The 24,940-nt window shown below is 45.1% G+C and overlaps 1 protein-coding gene across 2 annotated transcripts; it reads left to right on the top strand.

The window, feature by feature from the left end:
* The first annotated feature begins 1,786 nt into the window (after positions 1-1,786).
* On the top strand, positions 1,787-24,494 carry EPGN (epithelial mitogen). 2 transcript variants are annotated; one of them, XM_014611562.3, is made up of 5 exons: positions 1,787-3,574; positions 4,115-4,204; positions 15,123-15,240; positions 16,109-16,261; positions 16,667-24,493. In XM_014611562.3, exons 1-5 carry the CDS (start codon positions 3,538-3,540, stop codon positions 16,719-16,721), a joined length of 453 nt encoding a protein of 150 aa, XP_014467048.1. In that variant the 5' UTR covers positions 1,787-3,537; the 3' UTR covers positions 16,722-24,493. The 2 variants fall into 2 exon arrangements, with proteins under 2 accessions (XP_014467048.1, XP_019349044.1); XM_019493499.2 differs by having other exon boundaries at positions 16,109-24,494.
* The last annotated feature ends 446 nt before the right edge of the window (positions 24,495-24,940 follow it).

Here is a 24,940-nt window from a genome sequence, read left to right as displayed (position 1 = left end):
GGTGCACCCATATTATATAAAAAAATATGATAAACCAAGGCAATTAATAAAACATTGTGCCAAATAAATAAGTTTATAATACTTTCCATTTGTCTTTTACAAGATTTTAGGAGCAGGAGGATATTTCATTAATAGGGGGCATGTCTACATGAGACACATTACTGCGCAGCAGCGTAGCTTACTTTGCAGTAAGTGTACACATCTATACGTGCACATGCTTACTGCTCAATAAATGACAACACTCATTTACTTGCAAGTAGTTACTCCACAGTAATGCACATGTAGATGCCAATTGGGAGAAAATTTGCTCCTGGACAGCCCTACCACTAGGGGACCAGCCTGGCTCCAGGGCTGGGAGCCTCTCCTGCCCCAGGGATGGCTCAACTCTGTCCCAGCCCCAGGCCCAGGCTCTTAAAAACTTGCAGGTACTTGGAGCCCTCGGACACAAGCAGGCAGCCTGAAGCCAGACCAGGCCCCTGTATCCCCCTGGGCAGGCCGCAGGCCAACTGCACCAGCCTGCCTGTATCCCAGTGCCACAGCCTGGCACTGCAGTGCCACATGGCTGCCAGGCCTGAGCTGTCCAGTTCTGTAGGCTGCTCGAGGCTCCTGCCAGGCTTGTCAGCACCCAGGCATAGTTCTTGGCTACCAGGGTGAGCTCCAGCTGCCTACAGCCCACCCCCAACAACCTGCCCAGAGCCTGCAGGTGCTGTGGGACATTGCCCTGCTGCATAGCTGCAAGTCCTACACCATGCCCCTGTGCTGGGTGCTGCGTGCTGCAGGCAGCTGCCCAGGCCCAGAAACACAGGGACAGCTGCAAGGAGGGCTGAAGAGCTGGCACAGGAGCCCTGATGGTCTCATCATTGCCAACGCCACACCCCGCCACCTGGGGTCCCAACTGGCTGCAGGAGGAGACTGATGACCTCGTGGCACTGTGGGGTGAGGTGGAGGTGCAGTTGCAGTTCATGCAGGGCAGGTGCTCCAACACCCATGTCTACAAGGAGCTGTCAGGCCAGATGTGGGAATGCAGGCACAACTGGTTGTGGCCACAGCTTCTGGCCCCGGAGCGTGAGCAAGTGGAGGCCCTGTGGGAGCACAGCACAGTTATGGCTAGGGCAGTGGAGGCCACAGAGGATGACTGCCAGGTGCTAGACACTATCCTGTCCCTGGCAGTAACCTTTGTTCTGCCTGCTTCCCTGCCCCCGACCCTAGCCCTGCCTGCCCCCTGGCAGCCACCCACTGCTTAGTAGCAGGCCCCCCCCATGGGCCTGGGTAGAGGTCCAGTGCCATCCCCACAGCCAGTGCCCCAGTCCCCGCCCCAGGTCCCCTGCCTGGTCCCAGGCCTGTAGCTCACTCCCACTCCACCCAGGTGCAGAACTGGAGCTGCCTGCAGTGGGGTAAGGACTGCACGCTGGCCCTGAATACTGGCTACCAGAGGGGAAGCTCCCTGTGCCGGGGGACCAGCTGCCACTTGCCCCTGGGTGAGCCCCCTACCTGCAGGGTTTGCCACAATGTGTACACCCGCAGGGGAACAGGTAGAGGCTGGGTGCTAGCTATCTGTCCCCAGGCTCTGTCCCTTAGGTGCCCCCACCCCATGGCCACCCACATCAGGAGGGTATGCATAGAACCACAGCACTTCACTTGTAAGTAGTTGCACAGGAAAGAGGGTGTTTAAATGTTGGGTGGTCAGTGGTGGAGGGGTTCTGTTGGGGAGGGAGGCAATGGGAGGGTCTGTTTATTAGGGCGGGAGGGGGAGGAGGGTCTGATTTTTGTCAAAAAAATGCTGCGATGCTAATTAGCATTGTGGCAAACATGCGCATATGCAGTACGTGTAGTTTGCGGCACTGCAGATGGTTTTGCAGTGCCACAAACTGAATGTGTGCACTCGTGGGGATGCACCTGTTGTGGATATGGGTAGAATTAATTCTCCATTGTGTGTATGAAAAGCAAAATGCACTTGATCCAATAATCCTCCTGGTCTGTGATTTCTTGTCAAGGTTACCCACTCACGTAGAAAATAATATCAACTATCCAAACTGTACACAAGTTGAAACCCCATAAAAGTACAGGGGTGCCACAAGTTATTCAAAAAGTCCTGCTCAATATAGTACAAACAAACAGAAGGAGGCAGTCTCCTTGCCAATAATTTCCAAGACTGTCTTTCCAGCCAGTACTCTGCCTCAAAAGAAGCACTCTTTAGCTTCCTGCCTGGGTTGTGCTACTACGTTTTCTGGCTTTTCATTTCTTCTCTCACACACACAGATACCTCGTCCGAAATAGGCACATCTACACGTGCATTAATGTGCCACAGTTACTGTGCATTAAGTTTAGTAGCTGTAATAACAGGTACTAGCTCAATGCACCATAACTGATGCTACTGAACAGTAGCACAAGTGCACACCTCTTTGGTAAGGCAAATGTGCAGTGAACTAATTCTACTGGGCATTAGTGTATTAGCACGGCTTTTGCTGTGACACACTAATGTGCAGTAGAATTTGTCTACTGCACATTTAGCATCTCGTGTAGACGCGCTCAGTGTCTCAGCCCTCATTTGTTTGGTTGGGTTCCGGAGAAGCCCTTTGACACACACGGCTCAGCCTCTGCCCAGGCCTTGCACAGGGCCACTGGCCCTGCCATTGTTTCAGCTATCACCAAGTAAAAAGATATTTAACTTAGCCCATTTACTCATTTAGCCCAAATAAAAGTTGTCTACCATGCCCACCAGCCACAGTGAAGTCTGGTTTCCCATAGACCCAGAGGGAGGTGGTTAGCCTGGTTAGTCTAAAGGCAGTCAGAAAACAGTGTGGATATGTACCTTTATAGACTAACTAAATGAGATATACATAGAGAGGGAGTACAAGCTTTCATGAACCTAAGTTCATTTCATCCCAAGCACACTTGCTATTACTCACCAGCCTGAATTAACATAACATCCCCTTTACTCTAGTACCTGAATACCTCATAGTCTTTAAAATATTTATTTTCACAGCACCCCCATTTTACAGGCACAGTAAGGTTAAATGATATTCCCAGGGTCACAGAAGAAATCTATGGTGCAATCAAGAGCTGGAGCTCTCTCTCCAAAATCCTGTGCCAATGCTTTAAACACTGACTCAGCCCTCCTCTCTAAAAGTAGTATAACAAGATGCAATTCACATAGGAAATATGTTTACAGCACGTGGATACATTTAGTTTCACCAACTTCTGCGTTTCTGCATCTTGTTTCTCTACTCTGACAAATCCTAAATTTCTCCAGAAAATAGCATTCTTGCATAAACAATCATGCCCACAGGTAACAGGAAGCAGATACTTCAACATAAAGCTTATTCCCATTGTCAGATAATGGTTGTTTCCTAAATAAACGTGTGGTTTCCCTGAGGCTCTAGGTCATTGCCAGTTGCACTTTTTTTTAATTGGTAAGAACAGCAGATGACGCTTCATGGTATATAAGTGCATAAAAGACACAGGAGCACAGATAAGCAGAACTACCGAGCTGCGTGGATAGAAGAAAAGAAAAGGGTTGTTAAGCTGCTGCTAGCTATGGCATTTGGAGTGCTAATATGTATTTTGCTAAAAGGTAGGTTTGTTGTGTGTTTGTTCTTGTTTCTCATGGATTTAAGATAATTTTGAATGATATATTTGTTCAAAAGTAGTATTTTGTAATAAGCAGTGGAAAAAATTCAGAAAAGCTTAAATTATTCCAAAGCAAAATTATTTGCAGCATGCTTTCTGACTTTGCTGATTTTTTAGAAGACATGCTTTTAATTTAGATTAATTAGGTTTGGTTTTGTTTTTTAAAAAAAATGTCTACCTGTCAGTAAATAGACACGTTTTGTATATCACACTGCAAATATCCAGCTATATCCAATACATGATGATTACAATAAGGTATATAAAAGGATGGATTGGCATTTTGAGAGTTTGAAAATAGTAAACAATAAATAAAGCTGTGGAAAAGGAGTTTAAGGAGGGAAAAACATGACAAAGAACTCTCATTATTTAAATTTAGTACATTTTAACAGCATTAAGCAGACATGTTTGTACAGATAGCATAAGTCTTATGTGTAGATATGCTAAGTGTTTTCTGTTAAAGTATATATGTATTTGTATTATACAGCAACAGTGGCACTGAGTGAAGAGGCAGCTATTACCATTTCATCACTCACTACAGAACTGTGGAATAATTGGACAAAAAAGGACGCAGAAGGTATTTCTACTCTGCCCTGTATTGCATGAAATAATTATTTAGAGACTGAAAAAAGAGCCTTTTTTCTTAGTTTAGCTGGTTTCGTGTGGTTATCTTAATGTCATTCTGTCACTTAGCCAGCATCAAATGACAATGTTTATTGGAATATGAAAATGTATCTGCATTTAAGATACTTTTGGGACCAACATCTTATTTTACTTGCAACTCCAAACCCCTGCAGTGATACTAGCTTTCAGTTACTACTTCTCCACATCATAAGTGAACTGGTGACTGAAATGAAAGGCTCTTTAGTTCAAGCTAAATAGTTTTTTGAAGGATTCTGTAACTCCCTAGGATAGATTCTGTTCCTTCTTCAAGGTCATTTATGCCATTCCTAATCATTATTCAATTTCTAACTTGCACCATCTCTTTCCTAAATCTAAAATTGTAAGTACCTCAAGTGTAGGTAGGTAGATGATGTACTTATAATTTTAAATTAAGAACTCATCATTGCTGTTGCAAAGCTTCTTTATGTGTTCCAGTTTCACTTTTGATTAGCACAACTTGCCTTCTCTTAGTTGATGAGCTCTTTTCTTAACAAAGGTCAATTTAAAGATGACCTTAAGAAGCTATTTTATGCGAAGTACAGAGCTTTGTGCTTCCCTTGAAAGCTTTCATCTTGGTCCTGTTTCAGGCTTTAGTGATATAATTACTTGTTTTTAGGAAATGAGATCTTGAACTCACAACTTTTCAGGCTTGTAAAGGAAGAATGGTTTTTAAAATATGCAATTTTAAAATGTTATTTGTAATTTTAAAGTCTACATATATATTATAGTAATAGTAGGTCATCTAAGGTGTTTTTAAAGGGGTTTTCAGTCAGTCAGTAAGATTTTTTTCCTCCTCCTATCATTCGTAAGGAGTTAAAACACTGCTCCTGTTGACAAACCCTAGTCATGGTAACACGAGTGATGGGTGCATGCAAGTGTTAACATTATTGAAAAAGGACCATAATGTCTTGAGCTGTGTTTTTTTCTACATGCAGTTCTTTCTTTTACCAATGTAGGCATAAGCCATGATCTGGTGTAGTATGTTTCCCTATGACATGGTTGTTCTCCTATATGTAGTTAACGAAAAATCATAGTCCTCTTATGTGTCATATGTCTATAGCAGTTTGTGCTTCAATTCATTAAATTAGCTTTTCTCTCTGAGACACTGTCGGTGTTATTCACAGACAATTATATTATAGGGCCAAATTCTTAAAAACAAGAGTTTTGCTTGCATGAACACACCCATGTGTATTCTTATGCCACTTCCATTTGTACCTGATGCAGATGTGTATATACACAGGATACATGCACATTCAGTTAGATGTTTTCTCTCACAGCTGTAGGGATTGTACACATACACGGGAGCATACAGTTTCACAGAAGGTTTGCCATATACAAGAAAGCCTCTATTTCTTATAAGGTTTAACCCTTCAAAGGTTAGAATCAATATTTCAGGAAGGAAAGTACTTTAAGAATCTTAAGTGACACTGGCCACACTTATCCAGTCCATTTTTACAGGCTCCATTTCCAATAGATGGAAAAGCAATTAAATGCTGAACCAGGGAAGTTTATCACAAAAGTACATTGATAACAAACCCTTAGGAAACTATTTCCCAAGCAAATACCATGTTGGAACTGGCAATTTACTCTGCAAAATTTACTAGGAGATGCTTTGTGAGAAATGGTGGTTATCTGGTCAAAGAAAAGAAAGTCTGAGTTGAATCAGACCACATCTTTTAGGCATTCCTTAGCTCTGCCTCCCAGGCCCATGAGTCCTCCAGCTGGGCCTCTTATTCCACCACCAGCTACTGCAGGAGACATCCAGTTCTGGGCACCACACTTCAAGAAGGATGTCTAGACAGCAGTCTTTCCTGCCCAGAGCAGGGGGGGGCTGGACTCAATGATCTCACAAGGTCCTTTCCGGCCCTAAACTTCTGTTAGTCTGTGTGACAGGGTGGTCCTGCATCTGTCTCTGGTGGAGCTGGCACATCTGCAAAGCCCCGACTGTGGGCGGCAGTGACCCTGAGGCTGTATCCCAGCTGCCATGGGTGGTCCCTCCCCTGTGTGCAGCTGCAGGACCTGTGGAGCCATGAGACAAAAGCTGTTTGTGAGAGTTTGCAACATTTATCTGATGAGATGTTCCATACCAGAGGCCGTGTGCTGCCTGGCCTTAGATTGGAGGTCAGGCATGAACGGGTGCCCAGGGACCATGGTAAGTCAGCCAGACAGGTCTGGCCCCAAGCAGTCACCAGCCAAGACCCCCGTCCTCTGCTTGCTCCCCTGGGACCAGTGGACCTCTGAGTGCTGGCTGCAGATAGCCTACCTCCTTCACCCCATTCCCAGACTGGGACAGGCCAGGCTCCTAGCAGCTTCAGACCCCACTCCCCCACTTCTGCTCTTGCAGGCCAGTCACTGTCCTGTGCTGCCACCCAACCAGTAGTGCCTGGTCTTGGCGGGTGTGGGGCTCCCAAAAAACTGGGATAAGGAGCTGCCCACACCCATGCCCTCCCCATAGGGGGCCTCTCTGGGGAGGCGCCCTGGCACCAGCCCCCTGGTACACTGGTACTGTGCTCTGAGCATGACTCTGCTGTGCATCACGGGCAGTGCACAAGGAGCTGTTTGCACAGATCAAGGGGAGCCTGACCCACTACATCCTGCTGCTGCTGATGGCCATGTCTCCCTGGGTATACCTGTGCACCTGATATGGGACCCTGAACTACAACAGTGCAGGGGGCAAGTCTGGGCTTTCCCACAACCTCTGGTGCTGCCTTGAGGGCTACGTGTGGTTATGCTACATGTTCCTGCCCCCCACAGCCAAAGAGGCCATCACCACCAACATCATGTTCCTCGGCATGAGAGAAGCCTGTGCCCACTTAGCTGTGGGAGCACAGGTTGCTCAGTAAAGTTCTGCACTATCTCCTGCCTCCCTGTGTGCTCTGTGGAGGAAATCTGGGGCCAGGGGAGTGTGGGTGGGCCAGGTAGGGATGGGGGGCAGGGGCTGGGGTTGGTGCAGGGACAGGGAGGGCCCTCCCCCTAGTGTGGGCCTTACCACGTGGCCAGGGCTGGCATGGCTGCTCTGTCCTGGCTGTCAGTGATGGTGTGTGGCTCTGGGCTATCCAATGCACTCTGCAGACATCCAGCTTGGCCTGCCCCCAGGGAGGAGCTGGCGCTGCTGGCAGCTGGTGGTGTCATGGCTATCCCTGCCTTGTGGCTGGCCGTGGAGCTGAGAAGTTGGTGAGGCAGGTGCTGGCCAGGGCTCCCTGAGCTGCTAGTGGAGACTACAGCCAGGGAGCTCAGCAGGACAGGGTGCTGGATGCCTGAGGGGCCCTCCTCCAGTGACATGTCACTGAAGATGCCAGGCCGGGGCGGCGGCTCAGTCAGACTGCCTGTGCTGCTGTAGACAGCACAGCTGCAGACTGGGTCCCAAGGCATAAGGATGGCTGTCAGTTGCCACATAAAGGGCCTGGACTTACAGGCACTACCGGGCCAATAATTGTGGTTGGTCACAGTGATCCACTGTTCTCCACAGAGATCCACGCCAGTTCTCTGAGCCCTCATATGGCTGTCCATATTCTGCTGGGCCTGGGCAGCTGCCTGCAGCACTCAGCATAGGGGCACGGCACAGGACTGGCAATTGTACAGCAGAGGCAATGCCCCACAGTACCTGCTGGCACAGGACAGGCTGCTGGGGGTGGGCTGTGGGCAGGTGGCATTGGCCCTCTGGCCAGAAGTTGCCTGCAGCTGGGCCTGTGGGCTAACAGACCTGGCCGGAGGCTGCATCAGCCTGCAGCACCCTGGTGGCCTGGGCGGTGCTGTCTGGCAGCTGTGCAGCACTGTGGTGCCAGGCAGCAGTGCTGGGGTGCAGGCAGGCTGGCAAAGCTAGGCTGCAACCTGCCTGGGGGAAACAGCCTGGAGCACCCTCAGGCTCCCTTCTGGCCCAGGGCTTAAAATGTTACAGGTTTTTAAAACCTGAGGCAACCCAGTTCTGGGGCAGGAGAGGCTCCTAGGCCAGAGCCCTGGGGCTAGCCTGAGGCCAACCCCTTAGTGGAAGGGCAGACCAGGGAGCAAACTTGCTCCTGAGTCATGTCTACACGTTCATTACTGTGCAGTAAGTAATCCCGCTTAAATTTGCTACCTGCATTTGCAGGTAGCAAATTTAGGGGGCATTAAAGGGTTTTACTGGCTTTTTTCAGAGTGGAAATAGGGACAGATCTTTGCTCTTACTAGTGCTGGGGGGACATGAAAGGGACAGAGGCGATGCCAGCTTCTCAGTGAAACAGTGATGGGTGAGTTAACTGCCCTAGTCCATGAACAGTCAGAGATGCTGGTTTGTTCACACACACACAGCCTAACTCGGACAATACCCTGATGAGCTAACTGTTGTATTGAAAAGGAAGAGTCCTTTGATGTACTTACCAGCAATAGCATTCCAAGTTAGTTTAGAAGAAATTATGGATTCCTGAAAAATGTAATTTCATATAAGGACATTACAGTCTGAAGCTGATCTTGGGTGTTCTTAATTCATTTAAACAAATCTACCTCTTGTGGCACTTGAAATGTTTCAGGATATTATATGAATATGAGTTTTTGAGTTGACATGTACTTTTAGCCACAGGAGAGAATGTAATGCATGGTAACAGCTCAGCAGAGGCACTTATTTTCTTTTATAGCAAATTTGTTGGGCTTTCTCACACTGCAAAATTTGTCAGTTTTGTCATGTTCATTACTCCAGTTATCATCCTTCTGATTTCTTGTTAGATTTTGCCAAATTTCTTTCTTTGTGTGATGCACATATGGATAAACATACAGTGCTTTACTGAATATTGTCTTTTTATATGATCTAAGGGGCATACTGATGTCTTCCTAAATCCAAATCCAAATAGGAAATATGATATTTAACTTAGCATAATAATTATAGTATTGGATTAGAAAGTATTTTTCAGATATTAAATTTATTTTAATGCAATTGTCCCTCATTTTCAAATATTTAGTGCTTTTAATATTTCCATCTTGATATAAAAACATGTTCTTGCATCCTTATTTAGACATATCTTCTATTGGTGTGTGTGTGTGTGTGTGCATGCATGTGAAAGAATGAGAAAGAGAGAGAAAGTCTAATATTGGGCCCTTGAATTACAAGACTTTGTTTTTCAAGCTTTGTCTCAAAATATTTCTTATCCATGTTTTTATTCCTGTTTTAAATGTATTTAAAATAACAATAATAGGTGTGATGCATCAATTTTGTACTTTTCACTATATGGAAAGCAGTAGGTGCACTAATGTTTGACAGGTTTAGTATGATGATAGGAAAATGGGATGGTGCCACCTCTTGGCCAAAACTGATAATTTTTAAACCGGTTTAGATAAAGAGAACTGGAGATTTCAGAGGGGGTTTATACATAGATTTGTAAATGTTAATAATCTGTTTTCTATGTATTTGAATTATTATAGGATCCTATGTCACAGTTTTAAGTGAAATACTGCTGGGCCTGGGTAGCTGCCTGCAGCACCCAGCATAGGGGCACGGCACAGGACTGGCAATTCTTTTGAGGGAAGGGAGAGGGGCAGAAGATAGCATATAAATCTAACAAATAAATACATACGCACTAGTAGCACAGCTATCCTATGTGCCCAATATGAATGAAGTACATGTGGTCAAATAAGAAGAAATTTAAAATCAAAGGCAGAGATTAACTGTTGTAACTCCCTGTCCTGGGAGCCTGAGAGAAGCAGTCTCTATGCACATCCTTCTATGCAGTCTAATCTGCCTAACTGCTGATTTTGTGGGTTGAGTTTGATTTAAGTACCCAGGGCTTGAATCTCAGTGATGGACAAGAAGACAGCACAGGCATGACCTTCATGTGTGTCTGTTGCCGCACTGTGTTGTAGTTTCTCTGAATTAGTGTTTGAATGAAGAGTTGGAAGAAAACATGAACATATCATGGTTCTTGTGCCTCTGATTCCTCTGTTTACACAGCACATTGTCTTACAAAATGTTTTCCCCCAGGGGTGGGTGCTCCAGGCCTCTTTTGAAAACCTGAATATATTCCCTCTATTTTTTTCTTTTTTTTCTGTCCTCCACAGTCTGGCTTCTGTGCTGATGGTCTTTTCAGCCTGCAAGCCTGGGACCAGCTCATTCTGGATGAAGCCAATCAATATAATTCCTAAGTCAGCCCAAAGAGCTGCTATAGGGTGATAAAAAGTGCCCCTGAGACCAGTGGCATAACCAGGGTGGGATGACTGGGGCTCTTGGCACGAATTTATGGGGTGGGGGGCTGCTGCTGCCATCTGCACAATCATGCCAGCAGTGCAGTGGGAATGGGGAGTCACCACTGTCCCTGTCTCTCACGCACCTGGGCGCATCACTATGCCACTGCCTGTGACCCAGAGGATGAGTACATTGTCTACACAAGACAGAGATTTTTGGCTGACTAGGGTGCAAGATTGGGCGACCTTATTTCCCCGAGTGTGAAATACAACACTCTGTTCCCCTGCTGCTCTCTCACATGCTCAGCTGTCTCTGAGCTCCTGCTTCTGCTGAGCATGCTGAATTGTGGGAGCTGAGAAGAGGGGTGGGATGCAGACTAACAAAGACGGCGTGGTGGAGGGAAGACACAATGCATGAGACGCTCATTGGGAACGATCCCATTTGCATTGAGACGGTCCAATGTTAAGCACACATGCCAGGCATCCCACTAAAAAGGGGGGAAAAGTGTTCATTTGCCCAAACTGATGGGATGCCTAGGACAGATGTTTAACACAGAACTGTCCTGGCAAAAACAAGGTGCGTGGTCATGCTAGTAGAGCAAAACGAAGTTGCAGAGTAGACTTTGTCACTGACAGCATCTAATGGCTTGGCTAGTCCCTGTCAGCCTGGGTTTGGTTTATAGGACATATCCCCCTCTAATCTCTAAAAAATGGGACAAAATTTTCCTCAGGCTTAGGCCCACTGGCTTAAGTTGTTACGTCAACACCGAACCGCTCCTCTCCCAGCCCTCTTCCTCACACCCCCAAAATGGAGTCACTTTAAGATAAAGTATATTCCTTCCACCTCAGTAACGTTTCCTGAAAGAGAAGAATAAGCCACACATACAGACCAAAGAATAAGATACTATATATATATATGAGCCTGCACATAAGTCTTTTCCCTAAAAGACTCCAAATCTCTTTACAAACTTGAAGGCAGATTCGACTATCCTTACACATATTGAGTAGTAGCTTGGACTTTGGCAGGAGTGATCCCATAAAAAAAAATACTGCTTACTGAGTAACTGGGACAGAATCTAGCCCTTTATATGTTCATTCTTAAACTGAAGACGTTTGTCTTTCATAAGACAGCAGCCATTTATTGTCACAAAATAGCCTTCTGGAGCATTTTAGAATAGGAAGAGAAAAGAAAGAATTCACAAAAGCATGGAGGGAGTTAGCCAGCCTGAGAAGAATGACTCGAATTGGAATTTGGTCAGGATATGTGGGTTAATAGTGTTATGTTTGAGAATTATGTCATGGGCTTACTGACCACAAGGGGTCAGGAGGACATTGCACTTACATCTCAGCTATAGCCTCCAAGAATGCAGGCTGCAAAAATATTGCACTTGTGCATTGACTCAGAACTTACTCAGACAGAAGATTTCCGTTCATTGAAAAACCAGTACTATGTCTTAGTCACTCTGAAGCTGAATTGTTGTCTCTGTTTATGATGACACTTTTCTTGGGGTCATAACTGAAAGCCAGTGCTGCTATATATTTAGTTTAAAGCTCAGTCAGCCATGTAAAATCATAGAATCATACAAAATTAGGGTTGGAAGGGACCTCAGAAGGTCATCTGTTCCACCCCCCTGTTCAAAACAGAATCATCCCTAACTAGATCATTCCAGCCAAGGCTTTTTCTAGCCAAGTCAAAAAAACCTCCAAGGATGGAGATTCCATACCCTCTCTGGATAGCCTGTTCCAATGCTTTACTACCCTCTTAGTGAGAAAATTTTCCTAATATCTAACCTAAACTTCCCTTGCAAAACACATGTCTAAAACAATTCCCTGGAAATAACTCCACCCAATCAATGACTCCTGTAATCAGGAAGTGAATCCAGTGCAATGCATATATATCCTTTGACTGCTAAGCCACTGAGCCTTCCCTTCCTTTGCTTTGCCCACATCCCAAGGCACAGGCCTATTAGCCTCTAGTTCTACCATTCTAACATTATAAAAACCTAAGTCTGCCTGTCTGTCTGTCCGTAATGCTTTATTCACACTGGGTGCTGACAGAAACAGCCAATCAGAGTGCTCTAAGCATGGGGGAGCACCACCATGACTCCAAAGCCATGTCAAGGACCAGACTGAGGGTTGGGGAGGCAAGACCAGCGCTGCTGGCCTGGGCTCCCCCACCCCACTCCCTGCAGGAGGCAGAACAGTGGCAGCATGGGGCGTTAAGTGGTGGCACTGCATCCCAGCCCTTCTCCCACCCCCCATCATTCTTGATGGGCAATTGGGTAGTATCAATAGATAATGATCAAAAAATCCTTAAGACTGGCCCTAAGATGTCATCCTTCCACTGTACTCAGCCTTGGTGAGGCTGCAGCTGGAGTACTGCATCCACTTCTGGGCTCCACAATTTAGGAAGGACGTGGAGAAGCTTGAAAGAGTCCAGAGAAGAGCCAGGCATCTGATCAGAGGGCAAGAGAACAGGACTTATGAGGAGAGGCTGCGAGCTATGGGACTCTTCAGCTTGGAGAAGCACAGGCTCAGGGGTGATATGGTGGCAGCCTATAAGTACATAAGGGGTGTGCATCAGGACCTGGGGGAACACCTGTTCACCAGAGCACCCCAAGGGGATGACAAGGTCCAATGGTCACAAACTCCTGCAACACCATTAGGCTGGACATAAGAAAAAACTTCTGTACTGTCCATGCCCTTAAGGCCTGGAATAGACTCCCCCCAGAGGTGATGCAAGCACCTACTCTGGACACTTTCAAGAAACATTTGATGCCTATTTTGCTGGGATCCTTTGACCACAGCTGACTTCCTAACCCTTAGACAGAGGGCTGGACCTGATGATCTTATGAGGTCCCTTCCAGCCCTAATGTCTATGAAATCTAATTTGTGCAATTGCAGATTTTGAATTACCATTATTGGGAGCAAGCAGCTAGTCATTTGAGGCATCTTAAGGCAGCAGCATACCTACAGCCCTGCTGGACTGATGCACCTGATCTGTCTGTTCTTCAAAGTTACGCAATTTTGATCATAACTTGTGTATGGATGAGAGATCACTGGAAAATAATGGTTGCCATTGGTGGAAGCTGAAGAGCTGTGGTTGAACATTTGGCAAATATTAGTATACAGAAACTGAGAAGAAAGGCTTTGTTTGCTTTACCACTGCAATGCACTGATAGATAGGAGTAAAAAATACAATAGCATTTTCTCTTTTTAATTAAAAACAATCCTACCAAGTTAGACTAGGAGTGTGGACTGAGAGATTGAACTATATGTCCCTGGGCTTGTTAAGACCCTAATGTCTTAAGGTACTTATGGATTGTTTTAGGGCTAGGGGCAGACATTCAAAAAGCCTGAGCCTGAATTGATTCAATCTAAGCAGGTTAGTGTAACCTAGTCAGGCTGAACCTGTTTGTAATTGCACAGACATCCCCTATGGACTGAAGAAATGCAGGTACATGCCTACAGTGGCCCAGGCTAGAAACCGGGGGCCCTCCCTCCCCTTCAACAATGCTGAGCTGAGGGGGGCATGGCCAGGCCCCAGCAGGACTCTCTGATTATGGAGGGGTTTCTCCCCACTACCCCCTTGCTGCTCCTGACCAGCAGAGCCAGCAGGGAGTTACACAGCATTTACTTGCACATCAGGGAGTTACACAGTGTTTATCAGCCCATCAAGAAAACAAAAGCCTTTCTCATTAATTAAAGCTCTTCTTTTATCTCCAAAAAGCCCTAAGTGGACACTATCCTGTCTGTCTTACACAGACACCTCTCAGCATTAGCTAGCAAAGCATGTGCTGGCTCTGGTCCATGTTCTGGCAGAGGAGAGGGGGGGAATCCCTGCTTGAGCAGGGTGGGCGGGGGCAGGGCAAGGGGAAGCCAGCCAGATGCTACTGTGCCTGCAGTCTCTGCTGGAGCTCCAGCTAAGGAGCAGAGAGGAGGGGCCAGCTCTGCTGTGGCCCAGAGAGACTTGTCTAGGGCTGCAAAGCATCTGGGATGCTGGAGGACTCTGGTTTAAGTTAAACCAGGAAGGGGTCTGGGACAGACATTGCATAAACTGGTTTGATCCAAATCAGTTAAGTCTGATACTACATTCAGTCAGGTTTATCTCAGACTGGTTTCAGCCATTTTCAAACTGGTTTATGTGCACTGAACATCTGTTCTGTTACAGCAGGGGTGGGCAATTATTTTGGGCAGAGGGCTGCTAACTGAGTTTTGGCAAGCCATCAAGGGCCACATGACAGGCAGCCCAGGGCAGATAAATATTAATTTTCTAAATTTTTTAAGGGCCCTGCAGGCCAGATAGAATGGCCTGGCAGGCTGCATCCGGCCCCCGGGCTGCATTTTGCCCACCCCTGTGTTACAGGCTTAAATCAGTTTCTGATTACTTACACAGGTTTATGTGTAATGTCTATCTCTAGCCTAGGCATTCAGGATGTGAATTATGTGTATGAACATTTATTTAGAAAAAATATTTTATTTAAAACTCATGTTTGAAAAGGCTCTACACTAAAGCATCCTGGTATTTCTGTTCTGCTATGGTCAGCAATATTTACATCACATTAAGCTTGCATGCAGTGGTATTTTCATTTGCAAATACTTAATCCTTATTGATGTATGTAATAATATTTTCAAATAATTTTATTTCTACAAATGTTATTTTCATATTTCTCCCTTTCCGATAGAGTATACAGAAGGAGCTGTATTCCTGAAGCTTATGCAATCCTGTCTTGAAGAACACCACAGTTATTGTATTAATGGTCTCTGTGCTTTTCATAATGAACTCAAGAAACCCATATGCAAGTAAATAAATGGCATTTTTAAATACACATTCTTAGAACAGTTAGATGAGCTTGTATATTTTATGTTATATGTAATTATTGTGCTCATGTGTCAGATGGTCTTTAGTGGAACATTAATTTAAGCATGTGGGCAGCTCAACTGAAGTCAATGGTGCCTCCTGCCATGTTTCACATGCATACCAGAGACAGAGATCTTGAGAGCATAAGAGTGGAAGGCTTCACTGCCTCATTTCAGTGTGTGGGAGTGGGTGGAGAGGGTGTACTCATGAGTGACCCACCTGAGAGGCATCAAGGAAGTGGTGATACCAAAGGGATACTTGGTTCTGGGACAGGTTTTATGCCAGGCCTGTGCCTGCTGTACTGCAGAGTTCTCTAACACTACCATGGTTCTAATGCTCATTAGAACCACTCATGGGGTCACCAAAGCTAAGTGTCTTTGCTTGCACCCTCCCTCTTGAAAGATGTGTCTGTATTGCACTCCCTGCTGTGACTTCAGCATAGTGAAGGCATATCAAATCTAGCCTTAAACTAGCAAGCTCAGGTACTGGTAGCAGTCAGCCAGGATGGAACTCAGCACAAGCTGCAAAACCTACCCTCAGAATGACTATACTTAACCTTTGCTGTTCAACATGCTGCCACATCAAGACTGCTGCCAGTCCCTAAACTAGCTAGGGATGTCTTCACATCTAGACATCTGGCAGCTTTCATAAATTAAGGTTTCTGATTGCGTGACAGGCTGTTCATATCCGGAGTTAGTTTACTTCTTCATTTCAGTGGTAACTCAATTAAAACTTATCCAAACTTTAAAGTATTGTACAGCAGTTGCATGTTTAAGATTTCCTGAACAGCCTTTTATTTTTTTCTTATAGGTGCCTTGCAGGCTACAATGGGGAGAGATGTGAGCACTTAACATTAAATTCTTTTGCGCTTGATTCTTATGAGCACTACATTGCAGTGGGAATTGGCGTTGGAATGTTACTGAGTGGGATTGTTGGCGTAATCTACTGCTATTTTAGAAAGAGGTATGGGGAAAAATGTAGAGGTATGTTCTGTAGAATGAGAAGTGTTGTAAACATTTCTAAATCATTGAGAATACTTCAAAGCAATGGCCCAGTTCCATGGAGAGGGTTTAAAATTGAAAAAGGTGATCTTTGCATTATATTCCTCTGAATAATGTGACGAATTGTGGTGAGGATTATCTACATGTTAGAGCAGGAGAATCAGAAATCTGTGTTTATCATTGTTGCTTGTTGATTGTATGACTTGACACATCACTTAAATGCTTTATCAATCTATGAAATAGTTTTGAAACTATCCATCAAATCTGATTTCCTTGTGATTGCTTCCATGAGCAGGATTTTGCTCTGCTTTGCATATTACAGGTCTACAAGCATGTGCTTAAATTCATATGATGTTATCCATTTTAGATGCAGGAAGTTAAAATCACCTTACAAAGTCTGCATTGGGGAGACGGCATTGTGAGAGCCTGACATGGGACCTTTCCTAATTTGCCTGTAGAGGTTCTGAATTGAAAGAACTACTGGTGCCAGCACAATGCGAGCATGTACCAGAGCCTGAATGATGACCTGAAACACTGGGAATTGAATATAGTTGATATGTCAGTGGAATGTCTGCAGAGCTGCCTGGCGTCATTCAAGTTGGAGAACGACTCTGTTGCTTTAGTAAAGGTTGTTGGATGATATGACTGAGTCAAAATATCTGAGAAACCCTCCTGTCTTCCACTGCTCTGTTCCAGTTCATTTGTTAGCGGTGGAAGACTGTTTTTCTGAAATGCTTTCAGCCGTTTCAAGTTCTCATGGTTTGACTGGGAAATGTTCTCTTTGAAGGAAAAGCACAATACATCTCAATGATGGAGCAGCGTTCTAGATATCACACATTGCTGAAGGCAAAAACCAATCTGGCCATCTTCTGTTTTCCCAGTATTCTCTGGGCCAAAAGGAAATGTCTGACACAACTACTACAGGTGCTAAATGCAATATGATCTGTACTTCTGTTGCCACAATGGACAAGAGCATAAAAAGCTTTAGAAGGGAAGTGGATAATTCATAAAAGATATCATTTAAACTAAGGAAAATAGAAATAATCCAGTTATGGAAAAATAATATAAAATATCAGACCATGAGATATCAGGGCATTGTTGGTTCTGGTTTTGACAACAACAAAAAAAGGATCAATTAACTATTCATAGTGGACAATGTTTGACCTTCCCTTCCATCCTGTAACGACTTACCATATTGCCAGGCTTGTCAGGTAGACCTCACCTTGCATAGAGATATCTGATTGTGCTAGGCATAGACTCCTGTTGCTGTGGAAATGGAATTTCTTATCAGAACTCACTAATATAGTTCTGCTCAGGGGGAAGAGACATTTTGCTTCTTTCTCATGGAATGGCTAGAATATCAGCATTAAAAAAGGATAAAATTGTGAAAGGGAATGTATACTTTTCTGTACTGCCCACTGTAATATTACTCCTTTTCTTTGATTCCTTTCCCTACCAGTAGGTTTAAGCCATGTCTTCAGACAAGGAGATTTGTTCTTGATCTATGGGAAGAAAGTGAGTTCAGAAGACCATGACAATTAAGGGACTTTACAGCTTCTGATTGATATTTGGAACATTGTTGGTGCTGATAATACTGAACATTACTCAGAGTGGTTTTCATTTCAGCTGCTGCACACTAATCCTGGCTCACAGCTTTTATTAGACCCCTCTAAGAAAAAGTAATTAAAATGATCAAATGTCCATCATGATGTACAAAGCCCTATTTAGATGCCTAATATTAAGTACACAGTTTTAAAACTGGGCTGACTTATGTGTGTTCCCTTTAAGCAAGGACTGCAAGCTATGGGTTTTTTTGTAACATTATTGAGAGTGCTAATACTAAGAATGAGGTACATATGAAAGCATCCAGTTTAACAGAAATGAGCCTTTTATCATAAGTACTCCTAGAGATAGAGCACTTGGCACAAAGGCTGCCTATAGATATGCTTATTTGAGTTCTAATTAGAATGCTCCAGTGCCGCCTAACCACCATGTGTATTAAGTCCCTGCATTTCAAAATGGCCTCAGGGATGCTTTAACTAAACCTTGTCAAATGAGCTTTAGTTAAAGCACCCCTGCAGCCATTGTGAAACGTGGTGGGGCTTAAGACATGTGACGGTGAAACATTTTAATTAGAGCGGATGTCTGGGAACCACTCTAATTTAAACACCCCCCCCACACACACACTCCTTCCACCTCTGAGCACATATATAGGCAGCCAGTGTGGTCAAGGTCTATAACTAGGACTCCTAGACAATCAGATAATGCATGCAATAACAGTATGGCATGCACTGGTTGGTAAGACGTGCCTTAGCAGCAAAAATGAGCCAGTCTGTCCTTCACAGAAGGATTAATACAATATTAAGGAGCTGGACTGATCTCCCTTGCCATCCATTTTCTCTAGGTATTGTAGTGAACATTTTTCAAGATGAATTGGTTTGGTATTCTATCTGCCTGACCTACCAGTCCTCTTCTTTCTCAAGATAAACTCACCAAATTTTCTCACTGTCCATATTCTCACGTATTAGTTTATTTTTTTTATTTTTCCACGCTTTGAAGGGCAATTTCTGTATTTAGTTTTCAGTCCTGAGTGGCTTTGCCAACATACACTGGTTTCACACATGCGTGAAAAATATAAAAATGGGTTACTGCACTGAACACCTACTAGAACCTCATGCACAGCCAAGAGAAAGCAAGTGAGAGGATTTCCTATCAGTCTCTCAAGAAATTGGAGGTGTTCCAGTAGGTCAAAGGATCAAAATATCTCTCCTTACTGACAGCGATCTGTACACACAAGGTACAAATTATGCAGATTATGTATGTTTCTGGTAGGAATAATCTGTGTGCATTGAATGGCAGTTTGCCAGAATATAACCCTACAGTAATGCAGCTTTTGTACACCATGTTTTGGGGGGATGCTAGTAGTTTGGTCACTAGGAATTTATAATCCTAAAAAGTTTACACACAGAGAGACACATTTTGTTCCACCTCTGTATAGACACCCTGGTTGGAATTTTTGAGGCTCATTATGTGCCTAGGTGGCCTCTCTGTGCCTAGAGATGTGCACACTTAATTCTTGTTTTGTGGGTGTGACTGAGCATATAAACAAAATGCTCAGGGAGGTGGCTAAGGAGACTTTGTGGCATGAAATGTAGGTGTGCTCAGGGCACACCTAAATTGTTAGGTACTTTTCCAGGTTTCTCTCTGGTGCCAGGCAGCCCTGGAGAAGCTGCCTGGGGAGAATATCTGAGGCCTTCTGCTAAGGGAAGAAAAGTTCCTTTAAAGAAACTGGATAAATATTTCAGTACAAATGAACTGTTTATGCATACAGGTGACCCAGGTCTGGAAGAGAAGAAATGAGGAGAGGAGGTGCTTGCTGTATTTTTCCACTGCCTTTTCATGAAAGGCCCTTAGGCCTCCAAGGAGTGCATCCTTGCCAACCAAGTGCTGTGACTTCCTTAGAGCCCAAGCACAGCTAACCCAAACTCGCAGGTCATGGCAGTGGTTGAGGGTGACAGCCACGAGCAGGCTCCATGGAGGAAGCAGGTGGCATGGGAGAAGAGGGTGCTGTTACCTCTGACCCAGGGCATTTCACCAGCTTCCCGTAGTGCCTAATACAGGTGTGTCATTGAGCAGTTGACTTGGGGTCCCTACAAAAGAGGTACACAGTGTGATGGATTCCTTTGCGGAGTCAGCCATGCTGGGCCTGCATACTCTGACCTCCTGTTTTGTGTTTCAGCCTAACTAATGCAATTCCTTCACATAACCTGCCCTGACTCTAGGCAGGACACCAGGGTCTGCTCCCCTACCTCAATCAGGTGGGAGTGACTTAGTGGCTCCCTATAAGTATATAAAGGGTGTACATCAGGATCTGAGGGAGCGCCTGTTCACCAGAGCATCCCACGGGATGACAAGGTCAAGCAGTCACAAACTCGTCCAAGACCGTTTCAGGCTGGACATAAGGAAAAATTTCTTTATTGCCCGAGCCCCCAAGGCCTGGAATAGACTGCCTCCAGAAGTGGTGCAAGCCCCTACTCTGGACTCTTTTAAGAAACATTTGGACGCCTATCTTGCTGGGATCATTTGACCTGACTTCCTGCCCCTGAGACAGGGGGCTGGATTTCCAAGGTCCCTTGCAGCCCTAATGTCTATGAAATCTATGAATCTATGAAATTTGCATACAGTAATATGATGTGCTGGTAGAGTCCTTGCTACAGATGCTTACACTTCAAAAATCATCCCATCAGCAGAAGGAGGCACATTAGTTCATGCATTCAGGGCCCTGACATGGACACTGGTGTACTATGCTTCTGCTTTGGTGGCTGCGCTGACCAGTGCCCTTCCCAGGTTTGCTGAACTCACAGTGCAAAATAACAACCAACCTGGTTGGCCAGTTATTCACTCCAAAATTTACCTTCTGAACACCAGATCCATCAGACGACTCAGTATCCCCCCACATCCCCCTGCAAACACACACTTCTTACCACACACACATAGAGTGAGGCACTTTCCCCAGAGGATCCCCCTCCCCCCTCATCTTCCTGATCACTTCTCCTATTTTTATGTCCTTCCTCTTAATAATGTTCAACATGAATTCTTCTGCCCTAACTGCTCTGGGGAAAAAACCGATCTAGGTAGTCTGGAAGGTACATCTCTACCTTTCCAGATAGTCATTTCTATCATTCTCCCTTTCTCTTTTCTCTGACTTGCTTCTGCCAACCTGCAGTGCTCAACTGGTTCTGCTACTCCACTGCAATCTAAGTGAGACCAAGGCATTGCTGTCAGGCAGCAAGGGAGGAAGTAGTTACCAGCAAGACTTGAAAGAGCCTCTTCCCTTTCATTTCCTTCCCTATTCCCACCTTCTATACAGAAGTCATTCTGTGACAGAATGAAAGGGGACAGAATTAAAATTTCACTTTCCAAATTAAGCAAGTCCAGACATCTCCAATGCCAGTATACACAGCTCTCATCCACTGAGTGAGTGTTTGCTGAGGTACTGGCCCACTGACAAGGCACCAGGAAGAAAAGAACAGAAACTAAAGAGGAGCATAGGGCACCTGTGGCATTTCTGGTCCCCTGGGTCCTGCGTGGCACAGCTCCCTTTGGTGCTTCTCCTCCAAACCAGCTGGCTTGCACCTCCTCCATTGTCCCAGCTGCCCAGCGTGTACCAGCCTCCTCTAGCTCAGTGATCTTTGCTCTCACCTATTGCTTAAACTTTCCTGGTGGGTATGTGTTTCTTATAACTTTTATATTTATGCTTCTCAAGATTAAAAAGTTTACAGTTGGGTAAATGTGCTGTATGTGACTTCCACTTAACTCTGAAGCATGCCAGGGACATAGAGTTTTCCCAATCCAGATATGATGTAGGTTTAAGATAATCAGATAGAGACCCATGGAAAACATTGCTGGTGCTGGGAAACATGGCTTTTATTCTTGGACTAGCAAATTGCCCATCAAAAATGGTGGGGTGGTGGAGGTGGGCAGGGATGGAGCACTGCCACCCACCACCCCGTGCTGCTGCCGCCATCGCCCAGGAGCAGGGCAAGGGAAAAGCTTTGACACGGCGGCCGCCACCGCCCCACGCTGCTGCTGCTTCACATGCAGCCATGTGCCACCCTCCACCGCCACTCTGCGTTCTCCCCACTCTGCATCCGGCCCCACGTCACCCCCCCTCTCCCCCACCTCGCTCCGCATCTGCCTGACCCGCTCCACTGGAGCCATGCCCCACCTGTCATTCTTGACAGGCATTCTTGATGCAGCACTGGCTGGAGCCCCACCCCCCAGGAGCCATGCCCCCCAAGAGCCTTATGAACAGACAGACACAGACAGATACACAGACAGACGGACTAAGCCCTTTATATATATAGAATAATTGCTGATTCCTAATTCACAACTGGAGTGCCCAGTATTCCTCCATGTGATGAAACTGCATGCATTGGACCTGAGTGCATGTTCTGTTCATTTGCAGTGAGGTGGCTTCCCATTCAGGCAATTTAAACTTTGGAGATGTAGGAAATGCAAGAATAGATTAGGGTCATCTAGTCCAGTACGCTATCAAGAAGTACTCAGCAGGCAGGTATAAAATAACCTGCCCCTCCAAGAAAGTTTTCTCCTAAGTCCCTGAAATTTGAGGTTTGATTATACCCTGTCACAGGAGGGTTGATATACTATCCCAAACTCAGTTATTTTTTGGATATTTACTTATTACAGCTTTGGCTATTGCAGTACCTACTGAATAAGTCAACTTTATTTTTGCTATTTGAACACCGGAAAGTGTATTATTATAAAGCTCTTAGGTAACTCGCATTGAAACCAGCAGGAGTCTTTTCCATTGATCTAAACGGGGACTCATGATACTTTAAGAACAGTTTGTGAAATTTTATTCCTGCTTATGACTCAGTATTGTACCCAGAAGGCCAAATAGCTCTTGGCAATTTTTTATGTCTTTTTCAGATCTTTCCATCTATATTATTTTCGGCTGTGGTTATGGTCTACAAAGTATTGCATGCTTGAAATTGTATCCAACAAATATACAGGATCACTGTAAGAAACATTGTGGGTCATCTTTGTGAGAAAATGGCATTAGTTTCTTGTATATGTCTCCTTACATCATTCCTGTGAGGCAGGCAAATGCTGTGATCCCCATCATAGAGGTGGAGAACTGAAGCACAGAGGCAAGGTAAAGAACAGAGGTTGAATTCAGGCTTGCTGAGGCCTTGGCAATCACCCTGGCCAGGATCTTCATGCACTTCTAGTAATTTTCTTTTTAATTACATGTAACAGGAGTAGAACATTCAAGAAGTATTTTACAAAGGGTGTAAGAGGGTCATTGTTGATGGTAAAAACACACTGGAAGACAAAAGGTCCCTTTTGCAATTAGTCATGTGAGGTCCATATCACTATGTTACGAAATTTGTATTTGTCTGTATTGCATTTCTGGGAAAAGTGTCATCATGATAAGTTGGGATGATACATCGGAACTGTCAGTTGAATGACTTAACTACCTAAGCTGGAAGCTGCAGCCAGCCCCTTTTATTCACCTTAGTTGAGCCCTAATCTTCACAGAGTTCTGCTGATTTCAGCAGCCACTCATAGAGAAAAGAACTGCTTAAATTGCATTAGGGTGGTTGAATCCAGCTTTTGATACAGTGATTCTTACCCAGGGTGCTGCAGCCTTGAGATCCTTTCAGGGGTACTGTGAGGTGCCACACCTCGTTAGCATGGTTAGGTGTGTAAACATGTTTCACGAGATAAAGTCCCGGCTGGAATGATCTAGTTAGGGATGGTCCTGCTTTGAGCATGGAGTTGGACTAGATGACCTCCTGAGGGCCCTTCCAACCCTCATTTTCTATGATTCTATGACAGGTCCAGAGATTTCAAATAGGAATCCATAGCATCAAAAAGCATTCCAACCTGTCATGATCTTGTGAACTCTTTTGCAGCAGAACAATTGCTGTAGGCAAAAAAAGGAGTGAAAACTAAGAGCTGGCATTTTCTGAGTGGGAACTTGAATCAATTGAGGGGGACCTTGAGTCTAAAAAGAGCCACTGCCTTAATACATAAGCATTAAAAATAGCAGCAGCAGAAGACAGAATGACAATGTTGTTTATATATTCACAAATACTGGTATGGCCTGAGTAGTATCCATGAAGCCCTATTGCTGCCAATATGTAGAGATACTGCAGTAGAGAAGTACATATCCTTCCCACACAGCACTATATTCAGCAGGCTCAGGTGTACCTGGCAGCTCAGACCTTTACCTGGTCCCTGTGTCCCCAGTTTCTTGTCACTGCGATAACATTTGTGCATTCTACTGTATCACACTCAGAGCATGTTTTTATCTTTGCTCATAGTAAAAGTTCGCACCTGCAGAGGTCCCTACAGTACTATAAATCTGGGGAAATTACTTTGGGACTCCTTTACAATGCAGGTTGAAAAAAAAATTGGTTTTGTGTCAAGAGTTCTGGGTAAACAGTCATTAATTACCATGACAGCAACTGAATCTTGTACTACAAGTAGACTATGGACCTGCTTCTCCTTAGTGAAGCAGGAGAAGGTGGTATAAGAATCTACCTCATTAACCTGAAGGCCATGGGCGACTGGTGCCACCTTAGGGGGGGCACATGCCTCCCCAGCAACCAATCAGCAACTGGGGGGGGGAGGGTCCCCAAGCAGCGCTCGCAGGGGGGGCAACAGTGCTCCTGCCTGCCCCACCTTCCTGTTGCCTAAGCAGGGAGGGAGGCCTGTCAGAGGGTGCACATGCATCCCTATGCACCCCCTACGCTTCGCCACTGCTGAAGGCACTCAACTAATGCATCACTCAGAGACAAGGATGACTGCCTCTGTGCTTGGCTCAGTGTGGATTCTGCAGAAGCTGCATGTATAACAGAAGGATTATTAAGGCAGCATTTATTAGTCCCAACCAAGATTAAGGCCCCACAGTGGTAGATGCTACATGAATCCCATGAGAGGACCACTAGAATACAGAACTGGACAGGTCTTCCTGGGCCATCGAGTCCAGCCCCACGTTTGAAGGCAGTCATTAACCCGAAGAATCACCCAAATTGCCCCTTCAAACTCTCACCCACAACTATGAGGAATAATATCCATCAAGCATCCTAGAACCGCCTGTGTGTAAAAG

Source organism: Alligator mississippiensis, chromosome 2, assembly GCF_030867095.1.
Source record: "Alligator mississippiensis isolate rAllMis1 chromosome 2, rAllMis1, whole genome shotgun sequence".
Classification (NCBI taxonomy): domain Eukaryota; kingdom Metazoa; phylum Chordata; order Crocodylia; family Alligatoridae; genus Alligator; species Alligator mississippiensis.
The sequence above is the reverse complement of the archived record's forward strand: the minus strand, read 5'-3'. Positions and strand labels throughout refer to the sequence as shown.

Bases quoted from the DNA above. Each gene is read 5' to 3' on its own strand.
- EPGN (XM_019493499.2), top strand. From the start codon at position 3,538: ATGGCATTTGGAGTGCTAATATGTATTTTGCTAAAAG. The intron at 4,205-15,122 runs GTATTTCTACTC...CCTTTCCGATAG, and splicing joins GACAAAAAAGGACGCAGAAG to AGTATACAGAAGGAGCTGTA. The intron at 15,241-16,108 runs GTAAATAAATGG...TTTTTCTTATAG, and splicing joins CTCAAGAAACCCATATGCAA to GTGCCTTGCAGGCTACAATG.